This window comes from Coloeus monedula (assembly GCF_965178545.1).
Source record: "Coloeus monedula genome assembly, chromosome: 1".
Taxonomy (NCBI): Eukaryota; Metazoa; Chordata; class Aves; order Passeriformes; family Corvidae; genus Coloeus; species Coloeus monedula.
Window position 1 is genome coordinate 111,012,167 of NC_138781.1, and position 20,049 is coordinate 111,032,215.

Genomic DNA, 20,049 nt, shown 5'->3' on the forward strand with positions numbered 1-20,049 from the left:
AAAAAAAAGAAAAATTATGAAGCAGAAAGCAGGCAAGTAGGAAATATTGCTAGTAAGCCAAGGTTTAATTTACTGCACACTAAAACACTGATGTAAAGTATGGAAACTTCATATACAGCTCAGGGACAGTAATTTGCAGTAAAACAAATGGACTTTCAAACCCTGATTCATGACTCTACACACACAACTCAGTGCTCTGCAGACAGCTCTGCCTAGTAGTGGCAACAGTGGATTTTTCCTGCTCAGCTTCTGCAGCATCACTATAAAATCTTCTCAGTGCAGAATAGGACATTTAACAACACAATGTGATATTTTAAGGTAATGATGCCTAGCAGTACTGGTTATCATTGTTAAAATATTAAAAGAGCAATTTTCAGTATTCTGAATGATTAGTAAGGATCTGAATAGACTTAAATCTAAATGATGGTTGGTAAGAGTCAGAAACAGTGCCAAAAAAAAGAATACACTGTTAATTTGGTTTCTGCATACGTACCGACGGTTGCTGTAGTATGTAAATCCTACAAAAGGAAGCTGGTTGCCCACAAATGCTTTTGGTATGGGAAATGTTTCTTCCTCTCCTTTGTCTTCTTCCAGATCATCAAAATTACTAGTGTCAATGTCACTACTTAAGTCAGGCACAACTGGCGCTACAGCTAGAAAAAATGCAAAATATTATGATAATAATTATTATAGTACTCAAATCACTAAAAAATTTTTGCTTGGTATAGAGTAAATACAACTTTAAACTCCTTTAAACAAAATAAACCAGAGTCCTTTTGCTAACATGATACATACATAAACCAGACCACCATTTCTGAGAAAAGCACTGTACTTACTGTCTCTGAGTGTTTCCCAAGCCCACTGATCATTTTTGAAGAAAAGGTGCCGTTTAATTTCTTCTACACCATTTCGTCCTAGCCTCACTTCCCTGTTAAAGAGTATTTTGATTAAACACGTGAGATTCCATAAATTATTCTGAAGGAAAGACTCAATTTAAGGCATAATCTAACAACAAAGACAGTAAAATACCGCTCAAGCTCGAGTAAAACGCAGATGTAACTCAAAAGTTTTCATAAGAATGTATCTATATGACCACAGCAGCTACATTTCAGAACAGAGTTTGGGTTTAACTTTTGTCTCTAAGCAGCTCTGCTGCTTCTGTTTCCACCATCATGGACAGCTCAGGCAATTGCCAAATTGTTATACTGCATTCCTGCCCAAGTAATAAGAATTTCACTTCTCTTGAGCAGTTTAAGAATGCACACAAAACAAATACCCATTTTCCTTCAACATGACAAGAATTATTCTTAATGAAGGCTTACTTTCATGATGAGTAAAATACAAATCTTACCTATCAGTTAAAAAGGCACAAATAAGGTTTTTTGCCTCTTTAGAAATGTCACTGTCATCAGGGAAAGTAAGGGAGTTCTTATGGTTCATAATCTTACTGTACGTTCCAACCAAAGAATCTGCATAAAAAGGTGTATCGCCTGAAAAAGCAGAACGATGAACATTAAAAAGCAGATCAAAATTATTGTAGACTTGATTTGCAATATTTGAATTACATATACAACAATATGTGCAATCAAGCGAACAAGAGGCAAGGACAAATGTTTGAGAACTCTACCAGAAGTTTCCTAAAATATATTCTGTAAATACCAGGATCTGTAAACCACAGCTTATGCCAGAAGAGTAATAATGTTAAAAACAAGAGTGATTTTAACATGGGATCCTACTTAAGTAGTGTAGTGCAGTCTATTTTGATGATCCCACTACTCACCTACAAGCATCTCATACAAGAAGACTCCAACTGACCACCAGTCACATTCCCGCCCATAGTAACCATCCCCTCCCTGGGACTTCAGTACTTCAGGAGAGATGTAGTCAGGTGTTCCCACAGCCGTGTCACATCGTACCATTCCTTCCTACAAAGGAGATGAAATCAGCCAGGCCCAAATTGCCAGAAAGTTCCATGAGTTTATGCAGCCTAAGCAACATCAACAGATCCACATCAAATTTTGTCAACAAACATTCTTTTTTAAATGGATTTTTTGTATTTTTGAAGTCTAAGCTGCTAAAACCAGAACAAAGCACTAGATCTGTCAAACACAATGGAAGTTACTTTAAAAACCTCAGTTAGTATCCAAGAAGTAATCAGAATTGCATCTAGGCCCTGTACACACCACACAGCCACTCATGCCTGTATAAATAGAAATGTGTCATTTGCTGACAGGATGTACTGTAAACAGTGAAAGCTCCTCTGTTAGCATAAATGGGTCAACATTAGGGATTTTGATAACAGGAACAGCTGAACTGCAAGTTTTTGGCCTCTGACGCAAGATACAGAATGCTAGGAAGACTAAAGGTAGATAAGGCTTTGAAAACCTAAGAAGGGAGACTTCAAAGCAGGTAACAGGTGAGAAGAATGTTTGATGTTCCTCACACCCCTGAGAAAGGGCTGGCAGAACTGAGATCAGTCACACTGGAGCTGTCATCCAGAATGCTGAAGCCGCAACCACACACCCTTTTCCAGTGCCACTCCGGCACTTCTGAAGTAATCCTATGCCATTCCTAGAAACTGATCAGTAGAAAAATTTGCATAAAAATATATAACTAAGCAAATAAAATAAATGCCAATCTAGCGTTGCATATGCAGCAAATCCTAAGTTAAGCTCCTATGCTGAGCAGCTTTTCTTCTATAGAGTAAATTTTCTCTTTCAAAAGACTAGAGGAACCAAGACGAGGCTCAAGACTACTAGGATTTGTACGCAATAACCTGCACTTGGTTTTCATTGGCGCCTTTTTTTCAGCACCTAAGTACAGTAATTTACTCAAATCCAATGGAATATGGTGAGAACATACTGTACATATTACACCAACTCCACTAAGTACCATGCATTTCAGACTTCCACCACACGTGTTCCTCAAATATATGCACAGGCTGACACAAACAAGTCGGTTTTGTGTAGGGAACAGTGCTACAGAGTATTCGAATATTGTTGCAAAACATGTTTTTTAATGACTTGAGAATACATTTTTAAAAAATAAATAATTCTATGATACCTCTTTCCTTCAGATTTGTCTTCGCGCTACGTCAGCAAAGGTTAATAAGTACAACTGGTATTCAGAAACTGGCACATCAGTTTTGATTCTTTCATTTCTGGCACACTATGTAAAAATCATCTCATTTCTTTGCATTAACTTTTCATACCAAAAGACTTAAGGAAATAACCCCAAGCATCTAGAGACAATCGGCTTGACTTCAGAAAGTTTCTTTCGAAAACAGTACTTGAAGAACCATTTCTGCACTTTACACTGTCACTGAATAAGAGGCATGAATCTCAGAATCACAGAATGATTTGGGTTGGAAGGGACCTTAAGGATCATCTAGTTTCTTTCACTAGACCATGAAGAACAGTAAGAGAGCAGAGTGGAACTTTACATTCTTCTTATCTAGCTTAAAACTTTTCAGTATCTTTTTTTATCACTTTTAAGTATGTTTTCCTTTCACAAACATAAAAGTGAAAATACAAACACATTTACCTTGTTCATCTTCATACAAGTACCAAAATCTGCTAATTTTAAATGACCAGCTTTATCTAGCAGCATATTATCAGGCTTCACATCTCTGAAAGAAGAAAAATACATATTTTAAAAAATAAAAAAAATCCATTTAACTTATGAAAACAATGGAAGTCAACTGCTTTTCAGCAACATTGCATGGAAAAACAGCAACATTAAAGCACCACTGCTGCCTCCATTTTTTTCTGATTTCTCTAAGTATCATGACCAACGCAGATTGCATTTTTAAAAAGTAGACCACACGAGAATACAGCCTCAAAGTCATCAAATGTAACAGATCTGGACACTGATCTTGAACTTCAAGTTCCTAAAAAACACTCACTGGTTACGTCAAAAAGGCATTGAAAACACAGCTTCTTTTCTGTACCACTTCTATTTCAACAACTGGATGTCATTTTCAAAAGTCTATTATTGTGAACAAATATTTTCCCATGACTCAAGAGGAGCATTAACTTATACTCCTCTCCATCAAGTACTTTCACTGGAGAAGTTTTCATAAAGTAACTGGTAAAGTGCAGCATGTTGATGTTATTGAATATACTGATGCAGAATAGCAGTAAGAAACAATTATCAAGATAATGTAACACAAATTTCAGGAGAAGTATATTTCGAAGACCTAAAAGGAGAACTCTGGTCATAACCATCAGATGAAATGTAGTGCAAATGTACCAGTAGACTCACAGAATAATTTTGATTGGGAGAGATTTTTGTAAGACTCTCAGTTAGCTGCCTGATGTATAGCTACAAAGTCAGATTCAACTTCAAAGTTACATTAGGTTACTCAAAGTCAAATCCAGGCAAGTTTTCTTTTTTTTTTTTTCTTTCTTTTTTGAGGATGGAGATTCCATAACCTCTCTCTTGTACTGTTTGACCTCCCCATAGTGGAAAAAAAAAACCTCCTAATGAATAGCTATAGTTCCTTGCTGCAACTTGTGTCATCCATTGCCTTTCATCTTTTCAAGTCTGGCTCCACCTTTTTTATAAAGTCCTGTTGGGCCACTGGGGACTAATGCTTTCTGTCTTGCCTGAGCATTGTTCATGTTGTGAACAGAGACAGTGCTAATCCCAGTATCAAACCTCTGGGGAGCTGCTGGTAGCTGATTGTTGCTGCACAGCACAATCTATTCAAACAGTATCTAGACAGTTCTACCTGTTAAAACTGTACCTTTCTAACCTGCCTACATCTACAACCTCGCTAAAGTCAAGACAAACACTCTGCCTCACCAGTGAAGCCCATCATCTCAACACAGAAGGTAACTGGTTTGGGAAGACTTGCATTTCCCTTCACAAATCCATGCAGGCTGTTCACAATCACCTTCCTGTGCTCAGAAATGGTTTCCTGAGAATTTAATTCAACTGCCCTCAGGCTGGCTAGCCTTCAGCTCCTCTGACTCTCTCCTCCTGGCCCTTCCTGGGGCAAGACAGGTGTGCCATTTGTTTCCTTCCAGTCATCAGGAATCTCCCAATTCCCACACACCTCCCAAGGTGACAGCAAGCAGTACCATAAGGCTGCTTGCCAGCTCCCTCACCACCCCTGGCATGTCCCACCTTGTGCCTTGGGCACATACATTCAGTTTGCACAACTAGGACTCGGCTTCATTTTCCTCTGCCAGAGCAATGCTTCCCTCTCCCAAGCTCCACCACTGGGCACATGGACCCAAGAGGCCTGAAACCAGACCTTCTCAATGAAGGCTGGGGCAAAGGCAGCAGCCTCAGCCATTCCCATGTCCTCTGTCCCTTGGTCCCTGACCCATTAAGCAGTAGGCTCATTTTTCCTTAAGTTCCTCTTCATTCATCAGAGTTGAACAGATTAACTACAGGGAAAAACAAATTCCAAAGTACCTCCTGGTGTCAAAATAATCTAAATTTTCACAAAAAAACCCTCGCTGTGCTGCTGGCATCTTCTAATGCCTGCTTTCTAAAGCTTGCAATACACACGTACAAATGGTTCATTCAGCCAGATAATTTACCCATTAGATTCAGCATAGCTACATAATTAATGATGCTCTAGGTCCTACTCAAGCAATGGATTAGTCATTTATTTTGCTTTGTGGTTGCTTTTTTGCAAAAGCTTACATGTTAATGCTGATCCTGTGACCAAATTACAAACTGAAAATGTATATACTATAGGGTATACCACACACTTCTCAAAGTCTTCCTGTATTTTCGGTTGAAAAAAGTTATTCTTCTGCTCCTAGTTAATACAATTTTTAAAAGGCTAGCAACAGATACAAGTTCAAATACCAAAAAGAAAACTTCTCAACCTATCTGAGAAATTATTACATTTCTCTTTAGGGCAAGTACATAATATGAAACTAATACAAGTCCCTTTGCTCTGCATCTCAATTTTCCATCTTGCCCCTTACAAGGAAACATATGGCTGGGAAATTTTCCTCACATTGTTCACAGATTCTTGTATAATGGGTCACTGAGGCTTCAAATGCCTAGCAGAGAATTAATTCCTAACAGTGGATACTACTGTGATCAAATTCCCTAAACAGCTTTTTCTAATCAAAAGGAAAGAGCCATTTTGGGGCCAACATGCTCATACCATTTTTGTTCTTGTTATCTCTTGGTAAAGTGGGACAATTTTATTGCTCCCCAAACTGAGGAACACTGGCCTGATGAAAACCTTTACTTTTACTGTATCACCTCAGACTTAGTTTCTGATGGCAACAACTTTGCAATTTGTGAGATGGAATAATTATGTAACAACAATAAGGAAGTAATATCTTGAATTTTAAAACTGCCTAAACCGAAGTAATTGCAGTAGCATCAGGAAATAAACAACCCTATGTAACATCTTCTTTCTTACCTGTGTATAAAACCCATTGAGTGAATTGCATCTAATGCAAGTACAACTTCAGCAGTATAAAATCTTGCCCATTTCTCTGGAACATCGTAGTTACTCATTAAATTCACAAGGTCCCCACCAGGCATGTATTCCATCACCATGTACAGGTAACGGTCATCTTGGAATGCGTAAAATAACTGCAAAAAGCAAAAACAAAAAGTAAGCCACTTAATATTCCAGTTATCTTTAATATTTTGCTTGTTGGCAATCAAAGACATTTCTGAGAAAACTGATTTCCAAAGTAACAGAATTTCTACAATTACTGCAGCAATTCTCATTATCCTGCAGACTTCCTAAAAAGAAATTAACCTCTAGAGCAAATTTTAGCCAGATCCTCCATCCCTTTACATTACTGTGGAAGAAGTGCTGGTTACAAATCAAGATTAGTGAATTTGGTACAATGAATTTTGAGATAATTTCAAAGAATGCTCATTACATTAAGATGACAAAATGCTTGTTTTCTTACTGGGATGCTAGCTGACACATACACAAACATGAAACTACTATATTGCAAACATCTGCCCAATTCTATTTGTATTATCACTAAATGTTTACTTTTTATTGTCAACATTTATTATATAGAAAATAAGCCTAAACTTTAAATAATAAAAATATTTCCCTCAAAGTTGTCAGCCCTCTGTTCAACATCAGTAGTGCAAGCAGATTTTTCTTTACTTAAAATTGTACGAAATGCTTAAGTTTAATTCCATCCAGACAGATAGTAATGCAGTTACCCATCTGACTTGGGTAAATCTTGAATGAGTTTGTGTAATTCCAACCTAACAGAAGAATTTATATGCTTAAGGGTAAAAACAGTTTAAATTAACAAGCTGACGTGCACACATAATGCATGATGATTGGTTCAGGCATGCTCCTTAGAACTTCAAAGGCAGCAGTACCTCCCAAAAAACTGTCAGTGACAACACTAAAATGAGGAAAAAATAGCCAGAGCGGGCAAAATTTGAATCAAAGATACACACAGAAATTAGAATACACAGAAGCTGTGTCTTAAGTATGTCTTTCTAGTATGCTGGATGCCTCAAATAATTGCTATGGAGCAGATACACCAATATAAAAATATCTGGCAAAGAGTTTTAATAATAAACAGAATAGTTTATCTTGTTGTGACAAAATACAGTTTGAAGCAAGTGCAATACCTGCTCTTTTGTACAGCATTCCCAATGTTAGTCGTGTATTCCCTAGCAGACCAAAAAACCAAGAAAAGAGACTTTGAAACATGTAATTCTAAGTCATCCAGTGTTGCAACCAAACTATTCTATAATGTCAATATTTTTAAAGTAGTATCACTTTACCTGAACAACCCAGGGACTATTAGCAAAAGCCATAATATCCCTTTCTTCCCAGAAGAATGCAGAATCTGATCTTTTTATCATCTCAAATTTGCTCAGAAGCTTCATAGCATACACTCTCCTTGAGGATTTATGCCTTACCTGTGAAGACAAATGTGACACGCGGAACATAGTAGTTTGCCATATTAACACACAATGAACATCACTGAAAGCATTACTTTTCCTGCTCTACCATTTAATATGTTTTATAAGACTCTTCACATTACTATAAAGGATTATATACCGTAGGTCCACAAAGTAATTATATCTGACAATGCATTACTTTTAAAATACTTGCTAGAACAATTCAACACGAAGTCCATAGGCATAAGAGTCACATAATTCGCATGTATGTGCCTTTAAAAGAACAAATATTGGCAGGTAGTGTTGTTAAATACCATAAAGTTAAAACTATGAGCATTTTCCAGAGTTCATTAGCAGATGTGTATACTTGCTGCTGTATTTCCAGTTTCTCCCACCAGCACTCAATTAAATAAAGCAGGATGAACAAGCCTGGCTGCTAACCTATCACAAACAACACACATCTCTCATCTGTGAGAACTATGTCCACAAAAATCTGGTGCAGTCCCTGAACTGGCAGAAACTCTTCTAGCCTTTAAGACTTCAAGTGTCCATGTAAACAGTGGTAAAGGCTAATTTTCTTGATTATGAGAATACACATTGAATTTTATTCTAAGAGAGAAGACTACAATGCAAAACAAGTACTTGTGCACTTGGACAGGACCGAAATACAACGTTTCCAAAAACATTTCCATGAAATATAAAGGAATAAAATTTCACTGATCTAAAGGCTTTAATATTTAAGACTGCATCTTCAGAACACTACACTGAGAAACAGATGCATGAGCAAACACTATAGAATACATTCAAATGTACAAATAGAAACTTAACTTACCAACTGAACCTCCCCGAAAGCCCCTCTACCGATCACCTTCACCACTTCATAATCTTCAGCTTTCATGCGCAGATCTCTCATTTTATTTACTGTGTCTTTATCTACACAGAACAAAATTCATATTTCATATACAGTCAATTTAATTAAACCCATTTCTCTAATTTCAGTTTCTCGTAGATTTTAGAAGTGCTGCTCAAAGAACCTACCTTCCCATTGAAAAACTCTCTGCAGAATGCATGACCTCATTCTCATGACCACAGTAACCAAAATCTGACAAAACCTAATGCAATTACTCTACCATACAATCATATTACAGGAGATCTTAATTTAGGAATTTTTTAAAAATAATTACCTGCAAAAAAAAAAAAGCTATGCAAAAATTTCATATCCAGCATGAGCCTGCTTGCAAGCTGATCAGTATAATAAGACTATTTTTGAATAAATATGCAACACATCTGGGAAAGCGTATCAGAAAATATACTACAAGACACTTGAAAAAATATTTTTAGAAAAAAGTTCCGCTTTTCTGCACTTTCATGATTCCTAATACTCAAAAAAAGTAGATTTTAATTTAAAACATGCACTGGGAATCATTGCAATTATTTATATAAACCTGTCATTCTATAAACTAGAATAATTTACAAACTCCCTGTGGGCAGATATTCTAATTCCAAATTTGGTAAAAGATTAAAACAGTCTATTTTAATCCATGTGGGTCAACACTGGCATGAGACTATGTAGAAAAGCTTCATGCTTCAGTATTTCTAAAAGCCAGGAAGTTCTACTAAAACAGATATGCTTCTAATAAAATAAATTATGCAACAATGTTTAACTTTCAAAAATAATATTCTAGGCCTAAAAGCAAAGTTTAGAGAGAAGTAAGGACTGCGGAAGAAAAAGGAGGAGAAATAAAATATTTTAAGTTCAAATGTTACAAAATGAGGAGGCACTTGACAGAAAATTATCATTCAATTTCTGCCTACACAGGCCACGACCTAAAACAAAAGCAGCCTATGTACAATAAAAATTCAGTAAGATTTTATTACTGCAACAGGAACAAACAGTTCTGTTTGAATAAATACTCTGTGGCATTACTATCTAATGTAAAGCCAACCCCTTTACAATGCAGCACAACACAGGTTGATTCTGGTAAATCATAGCAAAATTCTAAATTCTGACCAGTTCTTTCACACAGAGATCAAAATATTCAGGGGTTCCAACAAATAATTTCTTATTTCCCCTGGTGCCAACTGGCCTACAGTAGAGGAGGAGCAAGACTATACAGAACTGAAATACAGCAATTTTCATGACAGCAATTTTCTAGCTATTGTTAACTTCCTGCCTAGTAATCTCACAACAGGAGGTTCACCACTTCTGAATGAAAAAGCCTGACATTGGTGCAAAAGAAAGTGAAGCATAATATGAATCCTTACATGGTATTCAACCACAAGCCTTGCCTACAAACAAAGCAGAATTAAGGAAAATATATCTGAAGAGCAACCTAAGATAAGGATTTTAAAATAATGTAAACCAAGCTTGTGATCAGTTGAAAATTGAAATTTACTGCTTGAGATAACTGAGTGTTAACAAGTATCTTCAGACAATGTTACAGTAACAACAGTGCCGGAAATTCAACCTCCATATTCTAAGATCTATTATGCAAGGTTTGTCAGGCTGCAATATACTTCATTGGCAGTTCCTTATCTCCCAGGACCAGTGGAGGACCTGGCCAGCTTATGCTGTATGAACAGCTGGGGTGGCTCCCACAGCAAAACATCGCCTTCTCCAACTTGCCCTGAACTTTGGTTATAGGCTTAGATGCTGCCTTGAAATAAACTGGGTCACCACTGCAAAGCAGGGCTCTTGGATACCTTTAATACTCATTTCTTTATTCTTTTAATTCCATATGGTAGAAGATCACTCAGGTTCTACATCTGCAAAAATCACCCTCATAACCTCAGCTGGCAGAGGTAGAAATAAGTAAAGAGGGGATAGGGAGTGGTTCACAGGGCAATCAGTCTATAAAATAAAGGAAGCAAAGTCCCATTTTATTTGCCATCTAGAAATGTATTTTAAATTTCTGCAATAATGGTGCAAAACAGGCAGCTAATACTGCATAAAAGATATTTAAAACAGTCTTCTAATAAAACTACAATAAACACAAAAATGTCTGTTTAACTACAGAAATTCAAGGCAAACTAGACTTCAGTGTTCCCTCTAAGGCCACTACTTGCACATCCACAGCTTGCTTTCATATTTCAGCAAACGCTGCAAGTTAATGTTCTAAAGGCACTTTGAAGGGAACTAATATGTTCTGTTCTCCACTTTCAGATTACTTCAGGTCACATCTTACACAGGATATAATTTATACCTAAAAGATATTCATTATCAGTCTGTAAATGTAAAAGTTTTCTTTCACTCAGCCCCAATTGCAAAAGTGAAGCTTTTTGAGACTCACTAATGATTTCACTACTCATAAAAATTACATTCAAACTATCTGTTGCAATGACTATTTCCTTTGCCTAATACAACTTCTCTTTTCTCCAAGAGTTTCACCACACCTTCTCAGTAAATAACTGAGTATACAAAATGTGCATGTAACTCAGCATATGGTATCAATATAGTTTGAACTGTTAAAAGTTAAACAGAACATCTGAGCTTAGGCTTTCAGTAACCAGCTTATGTGCAAGTGAGCCATCAACCAGTGGATTCATATATTCACACAAATGGAGAATCATGTAAAATGAACACCACAAATTCACTATCATAGGTTACAGCTGCACTCAATAAACCATTTGAGAAGACCCTGGAAACAGAAAAAAGCCCCACATAAATTTCAATGAAGCAAAGACAAAAATTATTTTAGTCAAATTACTTTATATTTCCCCCAAAAAACATTTATTATAGAATTCAACTGAGATGCTTAAGCCCATAAAAATCTAAAAATATTAGCTTAATTTCAAGGTTTGCCCATTAGTCCACAGGCAGAAGCAAGTCTTCAATCAGCAAACATTTCTGCCATATTCTTCAGAATTTCTCCTTTTGGCAGCCTTTAGAAAAGATTTGATTCTTAAACGCCGTTTTGGGGTTTTGTTTGTGGTTTGGTTTTTTCAATTATGAAAATTATGGAACTATGATTTCTATTTAAAAAACAAACTTTATTACTTTAAAATGTTATTATAGAGTATAACATGCAGGAAATCTGGTAGTGGCCAAATACAGAGTAAATGCAGACAATACTGCAGACACATCAGCCGCATACACAAATGAATGCATCAGCTATGCAGTATGAAGTTTTCATGAAAAGAGAGCTTTTATGCTAAAAAAAAAAAAAAACAGCCTACAAAATGTGTGCTCCAGTCTGTTATTATTTAATACTGTTTCCTGACATTGTATACATCATTCTGTCATTTTACTGTTAATTGCTTATGATATCTTGCATATGACATTAGAAAACAAGTTATGGGAATCCGGGGAGTTGCCCTAACAAAGAGAACAGGCCTTTCTCTTAAAAGGCTTTGTGCCACCGCACTCAAGGCAACAGACTGGACATTCAATTGCTGGAGATAAGATTTGTATAGGCAGCTGTCACTTCTCACTGGGAAATAAATAAATAAGACTCTTACAACAACTTGCACTCAAAAACTCAATGCACACCAAATCCCTAGCTGCTCTTCAAAGAGCTAGAAGAGGTGTTTTCTTTTTGATACTATAAACTTCTGTTACTTAGTAAATTAAACATTAAATACTTACACCTGTTTAAGAAGTTGTCAATGTTCTTGTTTTTTCTTAAGGCAGGAAAATCCAAGTCATATACCAAAGCATCTAATCCATCCTGAAAGAAACCAAACAAAACAACAAGCAAAATTAAGTACTTGGAAAAATAATTACACATGCTGCTAACTGAAGAGCCAAGATAAAAAGCCAGTTGTCCCTATCAATTTTCCATGCAAATGAAATCATTCACATTATTTAATGACTGTTAGCAGTTACATGAAACAGCTGTCACTCCTTCACTTCCATTGGACCCATTAAAATTTAATTCCACACGCTTCTATGAGTTATTAATTACCCTAATTAGCTCTATACTTTCATGAAAAAAATTACTTTTTCCAAATACAAGAAGAACAAATAGCAGTTCTAATGAAGTTCAGCAATATTAAGAAGTCACAGTGTATCACACAGTAGGGACTTGAACATGAAATGGCAACTGGCAAATAGGACAATGATGGTAAATCTAATTCTCAGAGTCAAACCCCAGATTTTACCCATTGAATCAGTGTGAATTCTCATGAACAAGATACTGGCTTTATACATTCCAACTTAAATCTAGAAACAAACAGCCACAAGCCCATCCGACACTACTACCACAGCACACATCCCCATGAACAAAAGTAAACCAAACATCATCAAAAAACTCAAGAGAAAAATACAACAAAGAAGGCGATAACTTTAAGGTCTCATTAAGTGCCATGAACTTTGTGACTTAAAGGTTAAATCTGTGTTTATCAATAGGTATAAATGATTCCTCAGTGGATAGCATCTTCTTGGAGAAAAACTAAACCCAGTCTTTTGGCTGAAAACCACAGATATGGTTTCTACTGAAAAATGATCAAGTATTCTAGGGAATTACATAACAAAGAATCATAAGAGCGTTAGGGAATCCTCTGTCTCAGGTAGGTATTGTGTAAGTGACAACTGCAAAAACAGAGATGAAGGTCTTACAATACGAATTGATGGATGTTACCAAAACACACCAGAGATGTACTGCTATTTACTTGTCCAGTTCATAGCTAGGTGTCTATGTTAGCTATTTTTGACCTGGTTGGAGTGAGATATTAGACCAGACATACCTTTGATCTGATCAGTTCAGAAATGACTAGAACTAATTTGATTGCTTTCAGCTTTTAAAAGGATTTTTCAATCCTTTTTTCAGGATTGAAAAATGACCCATCAGTATTCACTAAATATATCAAGTAACTATGCCTGAACAAAAGCTAGAGTATAAGCTTTTTGAAAGCTTATTTTCCAGGAATATATAGTTGAGAACACATTTGATTTAGACTGAAACAGTAGTCTTTGATCTTTCACTTCAAATTCACATCTATTTTTCGCCTCAGTCTTTAGGACTGACTTTTAACTATAAAAAACCCAAAGTGCTATCAAAATCAACATTATTTCTTGGCTTGCAGTCCTCACTTTTAAAGTATGTGAGATAGAAATTATTTACTTAAGATATAATAAGAGTAAGCAGTAAAATAATGCTAGAATTTGAAAGCTGGTAGCTGCAAGGATAATCAGAGTTACTTTAAAGGCTAGATATATTAAATTTGTCAGTTTCATGAAAACATTCCTGTTTTAAGTTACCTCTGCACACAGTGGCTCATTTTGAACTAAGAAATGTTAAAATGAAAATTATACAAATCAAGAAAAGCATCACAGTATTTTAGCTCTCTAAAATAAAGCCAGGTTTTGCATCTTGTGTATTAAAGGATCATCTTTTTGGACTGACACTGACGATGAAAAGGGAAAGCAAATAGCAAGGAAACAACATTTAATAGGTCAGTAGTAGAAATAAGAGAGTAAGAGGCCAACAACAATTTGGACTCAAGACAGATGCAGAAATAAAGCTACGCAGGGTAAGTGTAACTTAGTGAAAAATACTTTGCAAACTACTAAAAGACACCTGTTCCAAAACCACATGGTAAATACCCAGGAAATCCAGGAAAAAAATTCTGTTCTTTGGTAAATTCAACCGAGAACCATAATAACTGCTTGCACAGCAGCACAAAGTCCACTAGTAGCTTCTGTGCATTTATCTCAATGCTGTGTGAAGCAGTAGGAAAAAAACAGCTATGAGGCTATTGGGTCACATCCAGTGATTTTTAAAAGCAAACTAGAGATGGCAATGAACTGTCAAAATTTGGGGCCCAGTCTGCCGTGAAGCCTTCAAATCTGTAGAGTCAATTGATTTGTCCAGGTTCAGGGCTAACACAGAAAACTTCCACACGCCAAGCAGAAGCACAGAATTCTCAAATCCTGGTTGGCTCTGGGGTTCTGCAATTACCTGTTTCAATTCAGAGCTTGCTTCAAAAGCCAAAATTCAGTCTTTTGCTTTATAGGAAGGGAGGTTTTAAACACTGAATACAAAAATAAAGGAAAAATGGGAATATGTTCAAATTTATAACATCAATCTTACTTTTGTATCATACTTTTTCTTCCGAAATAATACTACATAAACCTGTACCAAAAGAAGCATAAAGTATAGAAAATGTCATAGTTTCCGTGGTGTCTTAGGCATGTTAGGTATTTCGTTGTGTTATTTTTTTAAAGTTTTAAATTAAAGATGGGAAAAAGTATACAAATTCACTTTTAACAGGCAAAAGCAAATTTCAATTCTGTTTAATTCAGAATTCATCATATACAATGTTTCCTGTTCTGTTCTTCGCCTTCCAGTTCTTAGATATGAACTCTATCAAGTAAAATACTTAACTAAAAAACTCTGAAATACAGATTCAAGCTACTGATCTCACATTCATTTCAAATCATATTTCAAGATCATGCAAACAATATCTAAGGAAGCTACATGCCAAGAATTGCTTATTTAAAAGGCTCTTCAATAATCAGCTCCCCTTTTCCAGAATATAAACTATCCTGGTTCAAAACTTACATCAAAAAAGGTAGGGATGGGTGATATCCTATAACTAAGAGACTTGCAAATCCTTAACTGTCAAAATGATTTTTTTTTTGGACTGAAGTAAGTTTCTGAAGAAAAAAACCACCTTGGTATTTTAGTGGCCGACTGCAAATGTAAGAGTGAGCTTAGGGTGATTTTATGGAATCATAATGGAAGTAAAATATTTGGGATACCTAGTGTATAACATAAAACATGAAAACAGTCTGTTTCCCTTACATTAGCTAAAGCAGGAGAACTTGCAAACACTACAAGCTGTGCCAGCACAAAGGGAAGCATAGAAGCACAGCTATTTTTAAGTGGTATCACTGGTGAACAAATAGGGAGGAGTAAACAAGCTCAAAGTGAGTGCTGGTTCAAAGTGGTACAGGTCAGAGAGATGGGAATTTATGACAGAGTTTAAGAAATAATGGCTTGCAGAAAAAGGGTAAAGGCCAAATGAGACACAAAATCATTATTGGCAATGGCTGCAGAGATAACTCATCTCTCAGCTTTCTTCATTCCACCTTGCTCTGCGGGAACCCAGAATGCGGAGAATATTTCTCTGCCTGTTTTGAAGGGTTCTACCCCCCTGGACAACACTGTTTCACCTTTGTCCAAGGAGAAAACTGCCTACTCTCTGGGAAGAATTAGAATCTACACTGGTGTGAATTAGGTGATAGAATACTATGTAAGATTGTCACAGGGAGAAAAATTTAGAGTTTTTGAGTTTATCAATATAGTAAATAAAAGCAAAAAACTCTAATTGCTCAATCTTTTAATACATCATCTGACTTCTTTGGTAACGCACAAAAGAAGGAACATCATCATTCCATCAAGACCTATAGCAGCCATACTCTTCTCCTCTTAAAAAAAAAAAGAACGACAAGACATCATTTTAATAGGCAACCATACCTCCAAAAGTTTCATACACTTTACTAAAATAAGATGGCCTCATTTTTATGATGGATTTTTTCTCCACTTGGATGGGTTCCATGTATTTTAGTATGCATCTTTTTTAAATACAGCACATTCCATACTTCTTGGAAATACAGATTGTGGCTTAGAGGTATTTTCAGCTAACACTAAGTTCCACCTTATTCTGTCATTACACAGCAATTTTCCTGCTCAGCTTTGAGGTCTACACAGACATTTTCCTTCCAACAATTAAAACAGAGTACTAAAATAAATTGGTTTATACCTCCACTTATGTGGTAACAGTATTTCAGAGGTAATTAAAAAAATGGGAAAGCTGCCTTTCTAATGTTCTTCAGTCAGTTTCATGGTCTGATACAGACTTTTCTATATCACATTCATTCAATGAAATCATCAATAGTTTCATTATCTATTTAAAACACCTCATTTTATCTGGAAATTTTTTAAAAGGCACACTAGGGAGCCATTACAACATGCAGAGCTCTTGTATACGAAACCAACAATTCCACATAATCTGTTGGTTCACTTTTATTCATTACTACACCACACTTAAAAGTTTAAAAGGAATAGTTATACGGAGTAAAATCAAGGTCTGTCTAGATGCATAGACTGGCTCTGGAGATGACAATAAGAATGTCCAGGAAAGAGGATATGAGCAAGTCCAGCACACAGTAGTACTGCTCAGGTGTATGTGTGAGCCAGAAATGGCACTGTCATAATTAACTATCACAAAGATTTTCTAGGCAACATTTTTTTCAGTGATTTTCTAAAACATTTCTAAATGTTTTCTCTGGTTTAGTTTCTTGCATTTACAGCATCATGCAGATGTGAATTCCACCACCTACAGGCTATGTGAAAGTGTACCTCGTTTTGAGTGTACCATTCTTCAGCCAAAAAAGGGACAATGATTCTTTACCCATGTACCCCAAGACACAGCTTCACACACTTGCAGCATTTCACCACTGGCCATCTCTCTTCCAATTATCCTTGTATGAAAGCTGTTTCAATTCCCACCATCAGCACCCTCTGGTGCTTTGTTATTTCCACCATGTACTTTCTAAATGGGGCAGGGGCATGTGTGGAGAAAACACGTATCATATTTAAGCTGTGAGCACACCGTAAGTACACGATGCAGTACATTTCCTGTTCTGTCCTTCATTACATTTTCAGTCATTCACCAAAATAGCTGGTTCATTTTTATAGTCACTGTGCACTAGTTTGATTTTTCCACAAAACTAGGCATTAAAAATCAAAGCTAGTTCAATGTAACATAAGTACATAAAGATGAGAGGTTTTTCTCCCATGCATTCATTCAACATTCAGTGATGAATTTTACCTACCACTTATAATCAGCCAGGCACCACAAAGTATTAATTTCTTCTTTGATTTGCTGGATCTTTAATTTTTACTGCTCTGCCATCATTAATTAACCATTACTCACCATTTTAGATCCCTTATGACTGTGAAATACCACACACCTGTTAAACCCCATTACCAATCTGTTTTGAATAGACTGATCAGCAGCTTTCCATTCATTTGTCTATTCATACAACAAGCCAAACCCAACAGCCTTTTCCATTACTCTCCCTTCAGTTTTCCTAAAAATACAGAATGCTGGAACATAAAACTTATCATGAACACACACATTCACTACACAATCTATTAACACTGAATTTCTCAGGCTGTTACACTAACTTCCTTTCATTAGATTCATCTAAAATGGACCGGTTTTCTTCAGTTTGACCTAAGCAGTGTCACATTAATTGGATACTTTCCCAAATGTTGGTCTATACCTATTTCCAAAGTTTTAATGCATCAAACTGCCAGTCCTACTATGACTATACTAGAGTTCTTCGCTCTGCAACTACATTCCTTAATCTCAAAACTCACTACAACTATGTAATACTTGTTTTATTCAGATGTATGAACTAATATTGATGCAATTTTAATTTTAATATTTCAAAATATACACCATCAACCAATTCCAATTTAGCAAAACATATCTCATTATTTGTAAGTGATATAGAGTAGAAAATATACAATCTACATTGTCAGGGTACAACTATAGCATTTTTATATTTTGAAATTTTATTTAATTATGATGTAGTATCATCCAGCACATAATAAATAAAAATGTATGAAATTCAGTTAAAACTTTGTTATTGAGACACTTTATTATTTTACTATTTATTTAGCACTCAAAGAACTAAAAAAATACTTAATGGGTATTACCAGCATACAAAATTTGCATTCCTTGGACAGACTGGCAGCTACCCAAGTTTAAAGTCTTTGCCACTTTTCCTTTTTTGGAGAGATGAAAGTAAGTCTTGAGCTCTACAATTCTTAACTGTCCATATTTTAGTTCCCTGTATTGTAGCCATTTTCCTATTTCTATAGTACTATGAGCTTCCCCCACTACTCTCAAATCAACAAATCTGACCGACCTTGATTTGCACATGTTCATCATAACTCATAATAATGTCCTGTCATACACAAGTGATCTCTCTGGTCAACTATACCAATAGTGCTACATTTATCTATCTCTAATCAAGTACACAAAAGATCCCACTAAGTTTTAAGTTAATCCCACTCATTAATTTTGTTGTCCAAATAAGAGAGAACTGCAATTCAACATTGCATCTTCAAAGTGGACAAGACAATCTAGACAGACTTAAGGCACTTCACTTAAGACTTTTCATTAAATTGTTAGAGCAGGCAAAGTACACAAACTGACACATGAGCCTGAGTAAAAGGTCCTTGATTCATCACCCAGCACAATACAACTCTACAGACCTCCTTGCCTCCTAGCACCTTGCAATACTCATAAGAGGTCTTGCTAATTTGGTTAAATCAATAGCCTTTCAAAAAGAAATATTGGGGAGGTGAAGTATTAACTCAGTAAAGAGCTAAGAGTTTGACTCGGGGGAGATTTAACATCTGCATAAGGAGATCTTGAAACTTCAAGGCAGTATTATTGAAAGCAGTATGGATTATTGCTTTCATTTTGGCCTTTTTAAAGGGTTATACCATGTGTAGTTGCAAACACCACCCACATTCTGTGTACTTGCATGCATAAGTACATGTCCTTGCCTTCTGTTCAAACAGTAGCTGTTCAACATTTGCTCTGACCAATTCCTAGAACATACATTTACTACATGACTCACTAGATCATAATTCAATATAAATATCTCAATATATATTGATACACAAACACATATATGAAAACGCCCTCTGTCACTAACACCAGAGCTAAAAGACCTCTCAATATTGTTACATCCATATTAGCACTGAAAGAAACCTTTGCAAGTCTTTAGACAGAAGCACATAAAAGTAGTAATGTTTTTTCACATGCACTTTTGGGTGTTGCTGTTTCTCCACTCCAGCAATGGATCCTACCACCTGAAGCATCTCCTAAAATGAACTAAAAATGTAGTGTGAATCTGTGAAATCAACTCATATACAGAGTGTGTGCAGGAGTACTGCCAGCACCCACTACACATCATTCAGAGAACCTACACACCTCAGTCTTTCGCTAACACTGAGGGCAAGTCATAGATCCTTCACACCACTGACCCTCTCTGTCCACTGACTAGATGCAGAAATTTTGAATCACTAGATCTGTTCTGAATGACACCTATTCATCAGACTTTTTATGCCTAAAATTATGGAAAACTGACATTGTTTGAAGATGCATTCCAGAAAATGTATTTTAGTGGGAGTTTTTTTCCCCCTCCAAACT

The 20,049-nt window shown here is 36.0% G+C and overlaps 1 protein-coding gene across 3 annotated transcripts in view; it reads right to left on the bottom strand.

Moving 5' to 3' along the window:
- Positions 1-20,049, bottom strand: part of ROCK1 (Rho associated coiled-coil containing protein kinase 1) — an 85,781-nt gene that overhangs the window by 40,468 nt on the left and 25,264 nt on the right. For all 3 annotated transcript variants that reach the window (XR_014226901.1, XM_082292654.1, XM_082292655.1), the window contains exons 2-10: positions 12,455-12,536; positions 8,702-8,802; positions 7,750-7,887; positions 6,398-6,573; positions 3,544-3,628; positions 1,781-1,925; positions 1,352-1,490; positions 837-928; positions 494-653 (exon numbers count right to left, since the gene is read on the bottom strand). Coding sequence is in view for 2 of the 3 variants with exons in the window: in XM_082292654.1 (XP_082148780.1) it covers positions 494-653; positions 837-928; positions 1,352-1,490; positions 1,781-1,925; positions 3,544-3,628; positions 6,398-6,573; positions 7,750-7,887; positions 8,702-8,802; positions 12,455-12,536 (1,118 nt within the window). In the remaining variant the exon portion in view is untranslated. The remainder of the gene's footprint in view (positions 1-493; positions 654-836; positions 929-1,351; positions 1,491-1,780; positions 1,926-3,543; positions 3,629-6,397; positions 6,574-7,749; positions 7,888-8,701; positions 8,803-12,454; positions 12,537-20,049) is intronic.